The 19,597-nt window shown below is 30.5% G+C and overlaps 2 protein-coding genes across 3 annotated transcripts; one reads left to right on the plus strand and one right to left on the minus strand.

Annotated features, from left to right (window-relative positions):
- Positions 1-1,079: 1,079 nt before the first annotated feature.
- LOC114174078 (remorin 1.4-like) lies at positions 1,080-2,903 on the minus strand. Its single transcript, XM_028058826.1, has 5 exons — positions 2,558-2,903; positions 1,953-2,003; positions 1,795-1,882; positions 1,592-1,673; positions 1,080-1,507 (listed from the first exon to the last, which is right to left on the minus strand). The coding sequence occupies exons 1-5, from the start codon at positions 2,706-2,708 to the stop codon at positions 1,307-1,309; spliced, it is 573 nt and encodes a 190-aa protein (XP_027914627.1). The 5' UTR covers positions 2,709-2,903; the 3' UTR covers positions 1,080-1,306.
- Positions 2,904-13,717: 10,814 nt separating this feature from the next.
- Positions 13,718-18,696, plus strand: LOC114173807 (myosin-10). 2 transcript variants are annotated; one of them, XM_028058431.1, is made up of 8 exons: positions 13,718-14,026; positions 14,430-14,630; positions 14,713-14,835; positions 15,008-15,045; positions 15,157-15,265; positions 15,490-17,778; positions 17,893-18,030; positions 18,121-18,696. In XM_028058431.1, the coding sequence occupies exons 1-8, from the start codon at positions 13,949-13,951 to the stop codon at positions 18,328-18,330; spliced, it is 3,186 nt and encodes a 1,061-aa protein (XP_027914232.1). In that variant the 5' UTR covers positions 13,718-13,948; the 3' UTR covers positions 18,331-18,696. The 2 variants fall into 2 exon arrangements, with proteins under 2 accessions (XP_027914232.1, XP_027914233.1); XM_028058432.1 differs by lacking the exons at positions 13,718-14,026; positions 15,008-15,045.
- The last annotated feature ends 901 nt before the right edge of the window (positions 18,697-19,597 follow it).

The raw sequence follows: 19,597 nt of genomic DNA on the forward strand, positions 1-19,597 counted from the left end.
TCTTTGAGGTTTCTTTTAATATTGCTTAGTATCTGTACCTGCATTTTTGTATTTAAGAATATTAGAGAATTCTAAAGTAATTGAATGCTTGCATCACATTAACATAGATTTACCTCCTTGGTAATCACAAATTCACATAAACCACTCATTTGTGATCTTAGCATTGGATCACCTACTTGTGATTTGGCATAAATCACCCTCTTTGTGATTTACCATTAAATTAGCCATATTCAAATTAAAAAAAAAATTAACCTTATCTTCATATATCCATGTTACATTGTAATTCATTTATTAAATAATATATATCCCTTGAGTGATGACTACTATCACTTGTCGTTTGAGCAACAACAAATTTGGGAAGAAAATAAATGTTATAGATTCTCTCTTTCTCACTTAAAATATCATCCATATATCGTTGAATGGGGTAAACAAACTTCGTAAACAGGAAATTTTGTCTTTAGTAAAACTAAAACAAGTAATTTTAAATTTAAAACAAGTTCTTAATATGTCACTCAAATATACTTGTTTTAATTCAACTGAGTTGAATCTATTAAACAACATAACATTCAAATATCTCACTAAATTAAAGCAACATTAATTATTCTATATAAACAAAATTATCTTAGTAAACAACATAGTTTACATAAACCCAATACATCATCTATCTCATATATTACCTACCAACAATATTTCTCATAGTATCATCAGAATCTACGATGCTCAAATCCCACTGTCCAACAAATAAATTTCAATTTCAACAATACCAACTAAAATCTAAATTTTATCCTAGGACTTCAGCTCTTCGAGTTTTATTAATATCAATTATTTTCAAAACAGGAAATTAAATTTGTTTCTCTTCTCATAAATTCCTTACTCTTTCAACAGAATCACAGTAAAGATTTAGAAAAGTTAAAGAAATGTTAACTTTCTTTCCAAAAATTTAATTCACAAAGTAATTATATCACTACTACTAACCTAGACCAGAAGATATATTCTCAAAAGATTATACTGTTAATATATCGATTAATGACTGGTTGTATAATTAGATGAGAAGGTACATATTTGAATAAAGAATGGAGTTAAAAGAGCATAATGGAAGTCAATTAAATTGCTAATATTTGTTTCAACAATACTATTGAATAACTATGGGAGACAAATCTTCTTCCCTTATTTCTATGCTAATTTGTCCTCTTCAAATCAACAGCTCCAAATAGTACATATGAAAAAACAACACAGCAAACAATATTTAAAAGTCTAAGAACATACAAATGGATCCAGAATTTGGTGCTTCATTCACCTAAGAAACTTAGGGGCTAAAGCATGAAAAGAATTTCCTTGGTGTAACTCCACGGCTACGAAACTTTGCAGCTGTCTCCTCTACTTCCAGAAATTCTTCACTCTTCTGAGCATCCACACATGCCCTTTTCTCTTCCGCTAACCGGTGAATTTCAGCAACTTTATTCTTCATCTTTTCAACATACTCAGCCTTCTTCCTTTCCAAGTTTTCCTGTTGAAAATATTTTTTTTTCAAGTGATGATTTTTGAACACAAATTTAACATCATCAGTGTCTATGTACACAAAGTTAATCACCTCAATTTTCTTGAGTTCTGCCTCTATTGATGTTTTCTTGCTATCCTCCCACAACTCAACAGCAGAGTGCTTCTTGTATGCCCTGTGTCAGTGTCATCATTTCACGTTCATCAAACTCACGAAACTTGTAAGAAAAAGTTATTCTTCAACAGCTAAATAGTTATTATTATTTCCTATTTGGATCATTTAAGGTGACAACTTGCCTGTTCTCTGCTTTTGTCTTTTCACTTTCCTCCCATGCTTTGATTAAAGCCAATCTTTTCTCTGTTAAAACTCTTGCAAGCATAGCATCTGGTGAAAGAAAAAGGTTACCTATCTCTTCAACATTCAGTAAGTACATAAAAGTATGCTAGTGAATCACCTTTGCTAACTGAATCCTCAGAATCCTTTTCAGCAGCATGATCTTCAACCTCTACGAAAAACACGATGGAAAGAATGAATAGTAGTTGCATAGAATGTATAAATACTGCATGCCTAATGCAAGAATTTCTCCATTCGTACAAGTTTACCAATTATACTGTCTAAAGATTCATTCAAGTTGTTTAAAAGATCTATATTACCTTACACGTATCAAAGAATTTAATAGAAGCATTAAAACAACACGAAGTAAATATATTCTGCTTCAGAAAGGAATTTTAAGCGCAACAGAAAGCAAAAACTACTCGAACAGGTAAAATCAAGACACGAAGAGAAGTGAAGGCACCAGAAAAACTCTTCTTCAAACTTTATTAACATGGAACAAACAGGATTAAATAAAGAAAAGAGTCAAGAAAGAAAAGAAACATCATGATCGTCAATTCTGCTTTCAATCTACGCGTTAATCACCAAGAAGAGTCTATGAAAACACTAGCAAGAAACATCCTTTATCATTTGAATACCATAATAACAAAAAAGCCTTGCATAAACTGAAGTAAAAGAAGGCACGATCACAGTATGATGTAAAAGAATATTTAGTTCAAGATTTACTTTGAAGAAGTGGAGAAGGAGAATCGAGGTTCTGGTTTGGAGGGTCATTTTTATCTGATTCTTTTTCCTGAAGAGGAGGAACAGAGTCGACAAGAAGAGGGTGATGGTGCAACAACTCTGGTTGGGTTTTGTTTGAGACCTCTTCTCCCATGACGGTTTGCCTATTGGGGAAGATTTTGAGTTATGAAATTGATGAATAGGGAGAGTGTTGAAAAGTTAAATATATAGCATAGCATAGAGAGTGAAGAGGTCGAAGAAAAAGTTAAAATTTGTGAATAACAAGGTTGCGAGCTGACAGAGTAGCCTCGCCTTGCACAACAACGTAAGGGCGCGGCGAAGTTTCAAGTTGGGCCCAAACACAAGTACGCGAATATTCACGGCATTGTGGTCTTTAATACTAGTTAGTTACCACCTATGATTTTTATTTTCTCATTCCTTTGTATGTTTCTCCTCGTTTTTTTCTGAATCGCCGGGAAAAATACTTTTATTTTACTTCTGCATTTGCCTGATATTCCAATACTAAATTTTATAACACTTTTTTAATTAATATTAATCCTTAAATCAAGCGTTAAATATTTAAATATGAATTTGTTTATTTAATTTTTTATAAAAATTTAAATTAGTCTTTTTTACCCAATTTAATATTCTAATTTTAGAAATGTGTGGATGTAGTTTTTTTAATTAAATTTTATTAATTTTATTTAATTTTTAAATTTTAAATTTGTTTTATGATAGAGATATGAGATATACTTTGTTTGATACATATCTCTTTTATAATGTTAGCTATTAAACAATTATCTTGAAATGTTTTTAAAATATCAAATAAAATTAATAAAATTTTATTAAAATATTAAATTAAATTAAAATTTAAAAATAAATTAATTTTAGTTTTCAATTAAAATAAATAAATAAAGAACATATTTAATCCTTACGCAAATACCTTAATCATATTTAAACCAAATTAAATGTTACGTACTTGAAGATCTCAAGGACGGTTTGACTCAATATAAAAAGTTGTAAGAGTGAAGAGAAAGTGAATGAAAAAGGAGAAAAGATTAATTAGAATCTATAAATAATTACTATTACCGATTATGATGTAAGAATTGAAGAATGATAATATATAACACTCAAATTTTGACTCTATAGGTTGCTTATAATTTACACCATTTAGTGGCGCGCTTTTAGCTTCATTAGCTTTATAATCTCAGATATCACAATGACATCTACATACGACTCTTTTTTCATGATTTGACGTCAACTTCTTGGTACATTTTTAAAAAATTAAAAACGAAGAAATTATTCAGAGAATCTTTGTTTTCTTAATAATATTGTTATTGGTATGCATCTATCTACCTATTTTCTTGATGATTAATAACTGAACATCCTTAATATTCATCTTTAATATTCATAATCTCCAATTAATATATATATATATATATATATAATTCTATTTTATTAACGAAAAATAAAATATATTTAATAGAGTATTTGGAATGTCCAAACCTTTTATAATTTATAGTTTATGTACAAACATTGTTTTCAAAATTTTGTTTAAGTTCAATTTGAAAAGAGGGTGCAGAAAGAAAGAAATTCAAAATGAGTTGGCCATCTCCAAAAGCTTATTATATACTCACAAAGCTTTCGATGTTTGACATGATCGAGTTAGTCAAAAAGTTTTAAAAAATACTTTATTTTGGACATGACATATGGAGCGTATTTAATTTAATTTAATTTTACAGTCATTTATTTAATTTTATGGCCATGTTGATGACATGCACATCATGTTCAGAAATTTAACAGGTAAAATAATTGAGCATAGAATGGATCCATCCCTCAGTCACTAATAACAGAGTGGCAGAAGTTGCTCCGTTGATTATTTTATTAATTAAAAATTAAAATAAAGAATAACTAAAAATAGTTTTTTGATATTATATCGTGTGAAGAATTTAAATATCTAATAATATTATGAATTAAACTATTGATATTTATAAATTCATTTTTAATTATTAATTATAATTAAGTAATTTAATATATAAATGTAGTAATTTTTTAATGTACCTATTTAGAGATATTAATCAGTTAAATAAATAATTATTTTAAAAAATATTATATTCAACTTTGCTTTAAAACATCTTTTTTAAATAAAATTAATAAATTTTGATACAATGGCCATTTTAAAAATCCAGAAACCAATTTTACAAAATTGCATCGGTCACTTTAAAAATTATGGGGGTGCAGGAAGAAAAAACCATTACCAAATTGTTGGCCATCCTCAATGTGGATTGTCCCACAATTGAGCCCAATACTAGATGTTAAAGCATAAAACGGGATACAAAAGCCGAAAAAAAAAACATTTTGGGCCGTAACAGGAACACCCACCAACAATACTCATATAGATATTACTTTTGTGAGCACAATGTAGTAAATCGAATGATGGTCGATTTGATTACATTATGTTAGCTCATAATAGTAAGTATTGTGAAATAAAATTGTTCTATTGGGAAGAAATAGTTTGATTAGTCTATGTTTGATCACTTACCATTCCAGTGGCATAAACCATACTATTTGGAAATAAAAGTGAGATCGTGTTTATTTTTAAAAAGAAAAATGATTTGACTATTAAATTTTAATAATTTTCTCTTACAACCTTACGTGTTATTTTTTAAGTAATTTTTTTTTATTTTTAATATTCAAAAATCACTTAAAAAATGACACATTATGTTATAAAAGAAAGTTGTCAAAATTTAATAGTCAAAATATCATCGTCTAAAAGGAAATAATGATACATACATACCTTTATTTTATCTACATCTATTACATACTTTTTTTTTTCTATCTCTCTTATCACTATAAAACTATTATTTTTGTTCTCTCTAAATATATATTAAATGCTAATACAATTATTTAGTATTCATGAATATTAAAAAAAAAAAGTTTAAGTACATCTTGCTACAACCCGTGAGATGAATAAATTTGTTGTCCAAAATCGACATCTGTCTCATCCTCTTTTAATATGTGATGATATGGAGAATGTAGAGGTACCCCTTAAAAACAATTAAAGCCCAAAAGTTATAGGTTTTCTTTCATCACGTGAATTCTTTATATACCTTTCGCTAAATTGTATGTGATGTTTTTTTTTTCTTTTTTTTTTTATTCTTCTTTTCCTTTATCTTTCATTACCCTTTCCTTGCCTTCACTTTTTTTACATTGGAGTTGCATATATTCTTTCATACTTTCACCGTTTTATGAGCGCACACAGTTCTCACCATTTGTGTCACTATTTATGTTTCTAATATGTTCTTAAAATGTGTTTGAAAATGAACTTTTGGAGACAGATGAAATGAAATGGAAGCTTTTTTCTATTACATTTTAAACTAAAACGGTTACTGTACTGACATTAAACATATTAATGTCTTTAATTTTAAAAATTATTCAATTAGAAAATAGTATTAAATTAAAATAAATAAATAAAATCTAAGCATGCCCCTCTTAGAGAAAAAAAAAATGTGACACGACATGTTATGAGAAAAATATTTATAGTGCAAAGTAGCTCAGACATGTTTTGTGTGGTGTAGTTTTTGAAGTGTGTTCCCAACACATTCACGGATCATATATGGTGTGGATCAGCTTCACGAGAGCACCTTCTGTTGTCTCTCATGTCTTCCTCTGTGCAGACACCAAAAACAACTTCATCTTTAGTTAACTCTGCTCCCTCTTCTATTTTAAGAGTCATACTTTTAACTATAACTCAATCCTACGAGATTAGAAAATGAATTTTACATTTTATTTATATATTATAAAATTATCTTATTTCTGGTCAACTTAGAAATTTTCAACATTCTCTTTTATAATCATTCAACCATGTCTTTTTTTTCTGACTGAAACAAAAATAAAGTAGAAGACAAATATCTTCTTATGCTGCATGGTGGAGTAAATACGTGGAAGATTTCATCTAATCTTATTGTAGTCACGTTACTGAAAGGGTTAAAGTGAATGGCCTAAACTAACACAACCATATTCACGAGAGCATTAACAACAGTAAATCAAATAAACATAACTACCTTACTTCTACAAAGACAACAAAAATATCTAAATTTGTCTGAGAAAGTTTGTCTAGTGATATGAACTTAGGTACACATACACAGTTCAACATTCAAATTACTTGTTCCGGTACATCCAATAAGTTTTACATTACTTAAGAGACGAGATCAAACACAGTTTAAATACTCTTTCCTCTCTTTATCATTTGAGACATATTTTAAAAACAAAACTGTAACGAAATCTCACGCTTCAAAGCAGACAATACCTCGAAAACATGGTTGTTAATCCTAACAATGCGGTTGGAACATTAATAATTTTTTCGCACCTAATCTTCAGAATTTAACCGCTGAAGAGGAGATAAGCAATATCTTAGAAGTTGGAATTCTTGATGTGGAAGGAAAGGATCCCAAGATAATGATAAAACCAAAGTTTCAAATTTTATGGAATATGATTCTGCATACTGATGACAGCGAGGAAATTGCTTTAGCACTTGTTAGCAGCAGATTGTAACATTTTGTGAGTTTTTCAGTTGGATTGATCTTGATCTTATTCCATTGAACCCATAAATGCACTAATGAACTGCTGTGGATATACCTTCCCTGACATGATAGTTAAGTAAGGTATAATGTCTACACGACAAGATGGGAAAAAATGAAGTAACAGGCAACTTCTTAATCTTTGTCACAATTAGTTCACATGTCCGGTTAGTTCCTACGTTGTAATGCAGTTTGGTGGAAACTATAGAAATCATGTTCCATTGATTTCTTTGCTGATTCTTTTAGAAGATGATTTTGTGGTAATATTATGTTATAAAGCTGAGATGCGAAGTGATGAACCAATAAAGTATAAAATTTGCAATCCCATGGGAATCTTGTTATAAAGCTGAAAAGTGGAAATCATGATGAAGAAAGCAGATTAGGGTTCATTCTCGTTGAAAATATGCAGGGGACCAACCACTCCGCGCGCAATCATGCTCTGCAAAGTAAACAAATGAGTCATTATAATATGAAAATTTATTTTCTAATATAGTTTTGTTACAAACTTTTAACGATACACAGATTTGATATGTATTAAAAATTAAATTTTATAAAAAAAATATTGTCAAAATATCATGATGCTTATAAAATATCATCTATGATTTTCCACTTTTTTTTTCTCAAAAATCAAGTTTTTCTCAATTACCATATTGGTTGGATGATTTAGGCTTTATCAGTCGCAAAAATTTACTATAAAGTTGTTGTTTTGGTACAAACCTTCTCATATGTTACAATTGTTTGGATTTTTAGGATTTTTGAAAATATGAGAGATATAAGATATATGAAAGATATATGTGATATGTTATACGGAGTAATATCTTGTTATATTTTATAGATATACCCTATATATAGAGCAAAATATAACAAATATCAAGTATTAAATATTTAGAATATCTCACTCCTAATCTAAAATAATAACTAATTTCTAAAACTGAAATATTTTCTAAAAACTAATTTAAATAAAAAAGATATTAAGTAATATTTTTCAACATTCCTCATTGTTTTATATTTTCATATTTGATTTTTATTTTTCTCTTTCTTCCATGGCATCACATCGATAAGGTAGTGAAAATCGTGAATATTTTTGGCATTGGGATAGCCATTCCACCCATTTCATCGAGATCAAGAAGACATAGTCTATCATAACTAGTTCCCGCCAAGAAAAAAAGGGCAGCACCAATAAATCCGTGAGAGATTATTTGTAAAATAGCCTCATTCAGCCCTGTCTCTCTTATAGAACCAATTCCTAAAATTAAGAAACCCATATGAGAGACCGAGGAATAAGCTATTCTTTTTTTTACATTGCGTTGACCAAGAGATGTTGAAGCTGCATAGATTATTTGAATGGAACCTAATAACATTAACAAGGGAATATATATATATATATATATATATATATATATATATATATATATATATATTTTCATATATGGTTATGGTCGTATTGAGAGATTGTGGTTTCATATGGTTATATGTAGAAATGGCAAATAAACCCGTCCCCGTGGGTATTATCCGAACCCGTCCCCGTTTTGACGGGGAATCCCCGCATTGACTGGGTATGGGTATGGGTATAGGGAATCCCCGACTTTTTTAGTTGGGTATGGGAATGGGTATGGGGATGTACATATTCCCGCCATAATACCCGTCCCCGCCATATCTCTATTCTCGTTTAAATTATTAAAATATCTACAATTAATTAAGTAACCATATATATATATATATATGTATAATTTTTATCTTATCATAACCTTTATGTAATTATGTTAAAATGATGTATATTAATTAAAATAATTTATGCTCACATTTGAATATTTTATTATTTTTTTAATATTTTTATTTATTATATATTTTCCTTTCACATGAGAATGTTTATACTCTCAATTTAAGGTAATATAAAAAAAATTCTTTACTTATTATTATTATTATTAACTTTTGTTTAATTTGAATAACTCTTTTGTTTCATTAAAATAATTTTCGTTATTTTTCAACCACTGAGTATATATGTTGATATTTGAAAAGTTTTCTTAGTTCTCTAAGATATTTTTCATCTTATCATACCTTAATTATACATTTGATTTCCTTTGTGTGATTTATTTCGATAGTCTCTCAAATTATTTCTAAAACACACATTTGTTAGTTTTTTAATATTTTTATTTATTATTTATTATTTTCATCATGTAGAATAATATTTCGATATATTCTATCTAATTATTTTTTATTTTATAACTCATTATTAATCATACTGTAATTTTTTCACTTTAATTGTATAAATAACTTTTATTTACTACAATATAAAAATTTAATGTAATTGCTAATATTTTTTTGTCACTATCCAACATATATTGAAGTTCAAAATATACAAAATCTATGTCAAAATTTTATTATTATATTTATTATTTGTTCTTTGTGTCATTTTGATCAAGTGACATATTATAACTTTTATTAGTGTATAAAAAAGAGATTCATTAGAATTTAAATAATTGAAGTAAACAAACATTTAAAATATATTTTAATTTGAATATTTGTTTTCCTTTATATTTTTTTGAAATATTTTTTAATTTTATCAACTAAGTTCATCAATGTTGTAGTTTACAAATTTAATAAATGTTTTGGTTCTCATAAAATTTTATTTGGTATTCTAATCTAAAATGTAGATAATTATAATTTATTTTAAAGTATTTGATATGGAAGAAACAATCATCCTCATAATATTAAATATTTGATAATATTATGTTTTCTTTACCGTAATTTTTTTTCTTTTATAAAAATTAATATTAGTTAGAACACGGGTACGAGTATGGGTCGGTGGGGATGAGACAAAAGTTTAATACCCGTTGGGTTTGGATATGGGGATGAATTTTTTATGCGGGGATGGGTATGGGATAACGAAACCCGTCCCCGTCTCGTTGTCATCCCTAGTTATATGACATAAGTTTTACACATATAAGGAGGCCTTCAATCGTATTAACCCCAAAACCTTTTGGCAATGATGTTATGGTTCTTTATTCTTATATAGTGTTTAATTTTGTCTATTATATTCAATGTGAGACTTTGACTCATACTTGAACTATTCTCAACAACAATATATTTTTATAATTTTTTTTTTGAAAGATTTCCAAACCTTCTCGTATATTTTCGCAACAGGTAATTACTTATATAAATAAAAAAACTTATTAAGTTATGATAACAGTTACCAATTTACTAATTTAAAAGGTGACTTAATTTTTTTATATAAAAAATTATAAAATTATGCTATTAAAAAATAATAAAATTATAAAATTATACGTGATGAGAACAGAATAAAATGACGTGATAAAATAATAAACATGTCAACATCAATAAAACTAACAATAAAAATTTAATTTAAAAGTTTTAAATTTATTAAATATTTGACCTACAATTAATACAAATTTATTAAAATTCAATTGAAAATTTTTAAATTCATCGCACCTTAAAGCATAGATGATTTAAAACATATATATCTAGAAACCTAGAGTTGAGGTTGTATGAAAAGATGCACGAGGGGACCTAAAAACTACACACCTGAATAACTTGTGTTGTGGCTGGATAATGAAATGAAGCACACATGAGAGGTCTACTATTTTCACTGTGCTAAAAAATGAGAGAGACCACAAGTGTGGACCCTATTTTAAGGTTGTTTTCCAGTGGGCATGAATTGATGAAGATGCAAAAACATTAATGTGTGCAAAGAATAGCAGTAGAATTAATAGATGTATGTGTAAAGCGATGGTGCTGTTGAGTGTGGTGGCTTGTGACTGCATATGCACGCTTGAAAATTGGCCCCTTCAACCATTCACTCATCTCAATGTTTAGTAGTAGTAACCTTTAAAGCCAAGTCAATTATGTGCCAACCCAAACCACCTCCTACTTCACTTCACCACCATTTTTATATCAAACTTTCACTTGACATATTTCAAATATTATCAACATCAATTTAACGAAAGAAATTAAATTGATTTTATTTAAAAAATATAAGAATCAATAATTCATAATATGAAATCCAAATTACTGATTAAGACAAAAAGTAATAAACATATAAACTGCAATGTAGTATATTAAAAGTTGAAAAAAAATGAATTTTGTGAGTATATAAAAATATTTAATGATACATTAAATGCTTCTCATATGGTTAAGTATTTATTCATGTGATGAGCTAGATATTTTTTGGATAATTGTGGGCCTCAAAAAGAAAACCTAAACTTTGCGGTTGTCAAACTAAATAGTGCCTAACAGATACAAAAAGTGGCGTTTGTACTTTAAACAAAGTCACTGGGTTCCTTTGAATGTCATTAAATGTGACTTCCTTGTTGGCTCCAAAGTACCATTGGATTTTTTTTATACTAACAACGGTAAAATGTAACAAATTTATTATACAAAGATAGTGATTTATGTTCTATACTTAGTTATTTACAATTTATTTATATTATATTGTTGAGTAGCATTTAGGTGAGGTGAGGATTGGTGAACAATTTTTTTGAGCTACATTACATATGACATGTTCAATTTTGTTGAAGGGTCGTTTTCATATTATTATAAAAGGAAACGAGGAATTTATGGTATTAATTGGAGCGTGGGGTTTTTCTTTTTATAAGTAATTATTCTCTTAACCCCAAACAAACACAACTCATCAACGTAGACTTTCGCCTTGTTTTGTTATCTAATGCCTCAAAACTATGAATATTATGTTAATTTATGGATATATATGAAAAGGTACACTTTTTTATTCTGTAATTAAACAAAAAACAAATAAAAAAATTACTTAAGCTTCTAAAAAATTAGAAAAAATGTTGTATGACACCATTTGATGATCATTTTGACAATTTGTATAAAGATAAAATAGTATTAATAAAAATTAACTTTTATATTTTTTAGAAGAAAGAGAAAGTAAATAGTAATGATGAATAATATCAAATGGTAATAATAAAGAGAGTGATGTCAAAATAGTGTCTGAAAAATGATAAGATGATTATATAACAATCTAAGATAACTCATTTCTGACCCACACTTTATATCATCCTCTTCACAGTTACATAAGTATATACAAATTCTTGGTCAAGGCTATATAATAATTCAATTAATTAAAGAAAACACGTACATTATTATAAATTACCTAACATGGCTTAATTCATATGGATAAAAAAATGTGATTAATTCCTATGAATAAAAAAAAGGTATCTAGTTAAACGTGTTAACTTTACTCTCTCTTTTTTCATGAATTTTTAGGCAGCAGCAGCAAGATCGTTTATAATGTATGAGTATTTTATACCTCACATAAAAAATATATTCAAAGTTATGTAACAAATAAATAAGAAATAACGTGACTTTATTAAACATGAATTGGGTTTATCACAAGGAATCACACTATACCAAAAGTAATAAATCATGATTTGAATCTCCTTAAAAGAAGTGTTTAAGTAACATTTGACCATGCTTTTATAAAATTGCTTAGAAAAATAAATGTTAGTGAAATAAAAGAAATTAATTTCAAAGTATACGAAGTGTGAATTTGAGTAAAAAAAGAAAAGAAGTTTCAAGATATATTAAATTTGAACACACAACACTTTTTTTTTCTTGTTCAATTAAGAATAATTTGTTATAATAAATGTTTAACAAGGAAAACCCTCCGTCTATATTATAGTCAATGAACACTACATTTAATAGTACAATTGTTTCTGTATTAGATATAAATTAGTCTCAATAAATATAACTCTAGCATTAAAGTACGGTCAATTTTATTTATATTTCTACGTGTGTCATATTGATCGTTAATTAAGGGTTTAAATGTGACCGTAAAAAGAATTAAGTTATAAACATTTATTATTTTTTTAATTATCAAATATTTGTTTAGTTCTTATCACATTTTACTTAAAATCCTGTTCATGATTATTGTCGTAAAAAACAAGAATAAAAACATGTAACAATAGACAATGAGCGTTTTATTAGCATCAGAAACAGCGAACCTTAATTTTGGAGATTGTCGTTGAGGCAGGGTAGCTGAGAAGTATGCGCATCTTGTTTATTACATACTTTTTTGTTTGTCTCCATTGAAATTTTTGTTACTACTTACAGTATCAACCATTTCTTAGAAACAACCAATTCCAGCAAGGATTTCAGGTTTGTAAAGAAAGACCTAAATCAAATTTCTCTAACTTCCCTTTCAAGGCCAAGACAATTTTTCTTTTCCCATGCATTACTCTTACGCCTTCTTCTCTCTTCGTTTTGTTATGTTATTAATCACTAAATTAGATTCTTATGCACCACTCATTCCATTTGCACACGCAGGCGAATCGTTGTTTTTCAATTTAAATATGAAACCGACAAAAAAGGGTATTATGGGAATATGTCCGCACAAGAAGATACGTTATTGTCCGGTCCCATAAAAGCACAGGTCCGTGATATATTTATATATAACTGAAAAAAATACACGATCGTCTTTCTTACCGAAAACAAACATTTTCCACCGAATTGTTGCTTTAATGGAATTAAAAATTACCATATTTTAGAAGCAGAAGCTTCCACTTTAATTCAGTATATAAATATAAATATATATTTTTTACTTATGTATGTCATCATCTGATTCTTAAAAGCCGTTGCTGCGAACAGAGACGACAACAACAGAGGAGCAACGAAGCGCACAACATCAGATCCACCTGATTCTGTTTTTTTTCATCACCTCATTCTCTGTTCCGTTTCCTCCTCTTCTCTGTTTCGCTTTGGCCCAATGAGTTGAGCCACATTGAAGGAATCCACGTGCAGTGGAGTGAGTGAGTGAGCGAGCGAGCGAGTGAAGAGGATGTTTCGTTCTGCGAGATGGAGGAGCGACAAGAACAGGGTAAAAGCAGTTTTCAAGCTGCACTTTCATGCCACCCAGGTCACTTTCATATTTCTCAGAATTTCAACTTTCCTTCTTCTTCTTCTTCTTCTTCTTCTTTTTCTTCTTTTTCTTCTCCGGAATTGTAATGACTGAAAAAAACAGACACCATGTTTCACCATCAAACTTGCGGATCAATTACCTCACCAGTCTAAAGTTTGAGTCAGAGATTTACAATCACCAGTTAAATGCCTGAGGGACAGTTTTATCTGTCTGGAGCAGAATTATGTCTTGAGACTCTTCATTATGTGGTCTAAAGAAAAAGAGACATTTTCTTTAACCCTTTTTTTAGTTTTCTTGAAAAATGAAAATGGAATTTGATGGTGTACCCGTAGTGCTGAATCATAATGGGATGGGAATCAACATGGTGAATGAGTTGTGGTGTTTGATAATTCAATTACAGGTGTTTCAATCTGGAATGGATGCGTTGGTGCTGTCTATAGTTCCAGGGGACATTGGAAAGCCAACTACGAAATTGGAGAAAGCTGCAGTTCGAGATGGAACTTGCAGATGGGACAATCCGGTGTATGAAACTGTGAAATTTGTTCAGGAGGCTAAGACTGGGAAAATCAGTGATAGAATATATCATTTTTTGGTTTCAACGGTATGAATTTTTCTCCCTCTCCGTCATTTATTGTTAGTTGTTTCCTCTTTTTAATGTGATCTGGTTTATGCGTTTTTTGCAGGGTTTACCAAAAGCTAGTTCCATTGGGGAGGTTTCTGTAAACTTTGCTGATTATGTGGAGACCACAAAGCCATGCTCTGTTTCTCTTCCCGTCAGGATTTCTCATTGTGATGCTGTTTTGCATGTTAGTATTCGCTCTCTTATTTTCTGATATATTTTTTTTTCCCCTAAAAAGAGTTGTGGTCCAGAGGTAAAGTTACTTGAAAATTCAGGGAAAAACTAATGAAAAACTTGAGTAAAACGTAAGTCAAAGCAATGTTGATCTAGGTAAATTTCATTTGGTGATTAACAAACAGGTATCAATTCAGAGGCTGCAAGAAAACGGTGATCGAAGGTACAAGGGGGAATTGCCATGTTATTATATATTTTTTCCTTTCAGGTTAAAGAGTTTGCCTCAGCTCAGTTTTTGATGATGCGGTTTCTTCTTGTTCGATAACATTCGCAGAGAGGAAGATGAATGCGAAGATTCCAAACTGAAATTCAACGATAGGAGCTCAAGGAACCAATTGAACAATGGCGATACGGATGAAACTTCCAAAAGTTATTCTTCTGAAGTAAGAATTTCACCCTTTTGAACTAAAGAATTGCCGTCACTTCTTTTCATGTCTCACCCTATGTGATAATTTTTCTCACTTTTTTTTCCCTCTTTTTGTGAAGAAGAGTGCAAGCATACGTTATCCAAGTTAATGTCATGCTTCCATAATTGAAAATTTCCTCGATATATAAATTAAACCGACATGTTCATTCTAGTTTATCCATGTCTTTTGTTGTTTCGCAGGATGTCTCTGCCAAAGCAATTGTAAATAGAGCTGAATTGAGTTCTAATTACAGGACATCTAGTGGTTCTGATATGACATTGTCAAGTTCTGATGACAGCTCTGGACTCGACACTCCCCGCGAAATTGGAACAAGAAAAAAGAACATCCACCTCAACACCAAAGGGTTTCTTCCGGATCCTGTTCTGCACAATGCTTCAGAATCTCAAAACCTTGCTCTCAATGCCTCAACATCAATGCATGATGCACATCAGAGATCACACTGGGACTGGTCAACCGGGTCGGATCACAGGCTAAGTACAGATGATGCAACATATGGTTCTCATCATAATTCTCTTCTAAGAGAAAGCTCCCAACAACAACAACCTTCTCCTTTGGAGATTGAAAGTCTCAAAGCTGAAGTAGCTGCTTTGGCAAGGCAGGTAGAGGTGTCGGACTTGGAATTACAGAACCTTAGGAAGCAAATTATGAAGGAATGCAAAAGAGGGCAGGATCTTACGAAGGAAATCGTTGTCTTGAAAGGGGAAAGGGATGCATTCAAGACAGAATGTGACAGTCTCAGGTCTTTTCAGAAACGCATGGAAGAGGCCAAAGTGAGAAACAGGTCACAGTTTGAAGGTGGAGACCTTCATGCTCTTGTTGAAGAAATAAGAGAAGAGTTGGATTATGAGAAAGACCTCAATGCAAATCTCAGGTTACAGTTAAAGAAGATGCAAGAATCTAATGCCGAACTGGTTCTTGCTGTGCAGGACCTGGACGAAATGTTGGAGCAGAAAAATAGTCATATGTGTAACCATTCCTATGCAAACGACCGGGATAAAATTTCAGCGGAGAAAAAGATGAACCTCTCTAAATGTGAAACGGATGATGATGATGATGAAGAACAGAAAGCATTGGAGGAGCTGGTTAAGGAACACACCGAAGCCAAGGAGACACACTTACTGGAGAAGAAAATAGTAGACCTCTATGGTGAAATAGAGATGTATAGGAGAGACAAAGATGAGTTAGAGATGCAGATGGAACAGCTTGCACTGGACTATGAGATACTGAAGCAGGAAAACCATGGCCTTGCATATAAGCTGGAGCAAAGCGAACTGCAAGACCAGCTGAAAATGCAGTATGAATGTTCATCTTCTCCTTCTGCAATGAATGACATTGAAATCCACATCAAGAATCTGGAAAATCAACTAAAGGAACAATCAGAAGATTTCACAAATTCTCTGGCTACCATCAAGGCCCTTGAAACCCATATCAGAAAATTGGAAGAGCAAATGGAGAAGCAGACACAAGGATTTGAAGCTGATCTAGAAGCAGTGACGCGTGACAAAGTTGAACAAGAACAGAGAGCTATCCAAGCGGAGGAAGCTTTGCGGAAGACCAGACTGAAAAATGCTAAAACTGCTGAGAGGCTTCAAGAGGAATTCCGAAGGCTCTCCACACAGATGACCACAACATTCGATGCCAATGAGAAGGCTACCATGAAAGCATTGACAGAAGCGAGTGAAATGCGAGCGCAGAAAAGGGTACAGGAGGAACAACTGCATAAAGTCAAAGAAGAACTTGAGTCAACCACTGCTGAGTACGAGGTAAAACTGAACCAACTTTCCAACCAAGTAGATACGATGAAAGGGCAGATACAACAGATGTTGTTGGAAATTGAGGACAAGTCCAAGCAGCTTGAAAGTCAGAAGAAGCACGAGGAACAGGTTAGTAGGGATTTCTCTAATGAGATCGGATTACTAAAATCTGAGATTGGAAAGCTTAACATGGAGATTTCATGCTTACTTGAGCAAGTAGAAGATAAGGAAATTTTAAGAACTGACTTGGAACTTATGAAGAAATCGGTAGAGGAATTTGAGGCACTTTTACAGAAAGGAACTGTGGAAAGAAATGAACTGTTGGCAACAATTGAATTGTTGAAGAAGGACGCAGAAGAGTCACTTAATGAACTAAACAGAATGATCCATCTCAAGGATGAAAAAGAAACTGAGGTCAGAGAATTGCAGTCAGAGTTGGAGGATGTCAGAGCTCAGTACAATGACCTGAAACTCTCTTTTTCTAAGGACGAAGTTGAGAAAGAAAAACTACTAAAGCAAGTTTTCCAGCTAAAGGCTGAATTGAAGAAGAAAGATGATGCTTTAATCAGCTCCGAGAAGAGGTTCAGGGAAAGCAGTGCACGCGCACAACTTATAGATGGAACTAAAAACATTCTAAAGAACAAAAAAACTGCTTCAGTTCCTCAGAATTCAAAGGAAATAGCCACTATGAGGGAGAAAATAAAAACGCTTGAGGTAAAGTTTCAAATGCTTGATGCCAAATGCTAATTTTTCTGCAATATTTGTCTTGCATCTTCTATCCATTTTTAACCCTTGTTTATTTTTGTTCTTGGGTTTTTTTTATTGCAGGGCTTGATACAGACAAAGGAAACAACCTTGGAAACTTCAAAAACTTCGTTTTTGCAGAAGGAAAAGGAACTCCAGACCAAAATTGAGGAGCTGGAGAAGAAAGTAGATGAATTCAACCGGAGTATAGCTTTGCAGAAGGTATACTCATTTGTTAACTCTAACTAAATTTTTGGAGAAGTTTCATTTCTTAGTTACACATATGGAATAAATGTATACATTTTCAAACAGGTGGTTGAGGATAGAAGTTTTAGTAGTTCGAATGAGATATCTGGTGAGCTAACATCGTTGAAGGAAAGAAACAAATCAATGGAAAGCGAACTTAAAGAGATGCAAGAGAGATACTTAGAAATGAGCCTGAATTTTGCGGAGGTAGAAGGTGAAAGACAAAAGCTTGTGATGACTGTACGGAATCTCAAGAGTACCCAGAGAGGCCAATAATAAGTTCCTCTTCATCATATCTTGGATTCTGCATTGTATAGTTGCAGCATCCAAACACATGGCATAACGAATAAATTAATGTGTACAATGGTAAAATACGTGAATTTTTCTTTTTTCTTTCCCTTCTTCTTCTTCTTCTTCCCCATTGGGTACCGTTTTGCAAAGTTATCAGTTTGTAATGTCCAAGTGTTACTTTGTTGCCAATGGTTCTCTCTCACTGTCACGTTTGGTAAACAAGGATGAGCTGTTTTCTTGTTTCTTTTTTTGCTTTTTTAAACATACATATTCTTTATTGTATCTGTAACTAGAAAAAATATTAGTTCTTTTATTATACATATAAATTTTATACATTTTTCTTTTTGCAAATATATAGACTTATTTTCTTGCATCGTTAATTAAACACATTGATAAAAGAATTATTAATAAGGACTTATTAATATAAATTTTGTATTAATAAGGATACCTAAAGAGTTCTGTTGGGCCGCATTATTATCCTTAGACCAAATATAACATGACAAGGTCGTTTGTTACATAAAAAAAACTTTTAATTTTGTTTGCTAACGATAATTATATTTGTTTAATACAGTTTTAAAGATGAAAATAATTTAAAATTTAAAATATGCATATTTAATCCTAAATAATATTTATTATTTATTTATGGTAAATCGTTTTCCTAGTTAGTTTCATTCTTTTATATATTATTGAATTTGTTTGGGATCAAATTAAGGATGACCGTTATTAATTACTAGAACCAAATAAAAGCTAAAGATGACAAATTTATCAAAATTTAGAGAAAATAGTGTTTGATAGCACACTCCATAAAATAGATCTAATTAAAGTATTTGTTTTAATATATAATGGTTGGTAAAGTGAGTTTTGCATCAATTTATATATTGTAAATTGATTTTATCTCAAGTCGATCTAGAACTTATAACACACTAACCTTTATGTTGGGACACATACATCTCGAATGTGAGACTAAATATTAACTAATGATTCAATAGCGGGTAAAACAGTTGAGCAAACAAAAAACAAACTTCTTTAAAATGAATCATAGTCTATGACTCTCATATTATGTTACAAAATGAAGTTTAAATCTAATTCAATTTTACAAAACCGATTTGAAATATAAGATTTAACTCTAATATTATAAATTGATTTTTTTAGATGATTTGAAACTTACAACAAATTTATTAAAAATGTAAATTGATGTAATACCATGTTGTGCCATTGTTAAAATGAGTCCTTCCTATGTCATCTAAGTAAA

This window comes from Vigna unguiculata, chromosome 2 (genome assembly GCF_004118075.2).
Source record: "Vigna unguiculata cultivar IT97K-499-35 chromosome 2, ASM411807v1, whole genome shotgun sequence".
Lineage (NCBI taxonomy): Eukaryota > Viridiplantae > Streptophyta > Magnoliopsida > Fabales > Fabaceae > Vigna > Vigna unguiculata.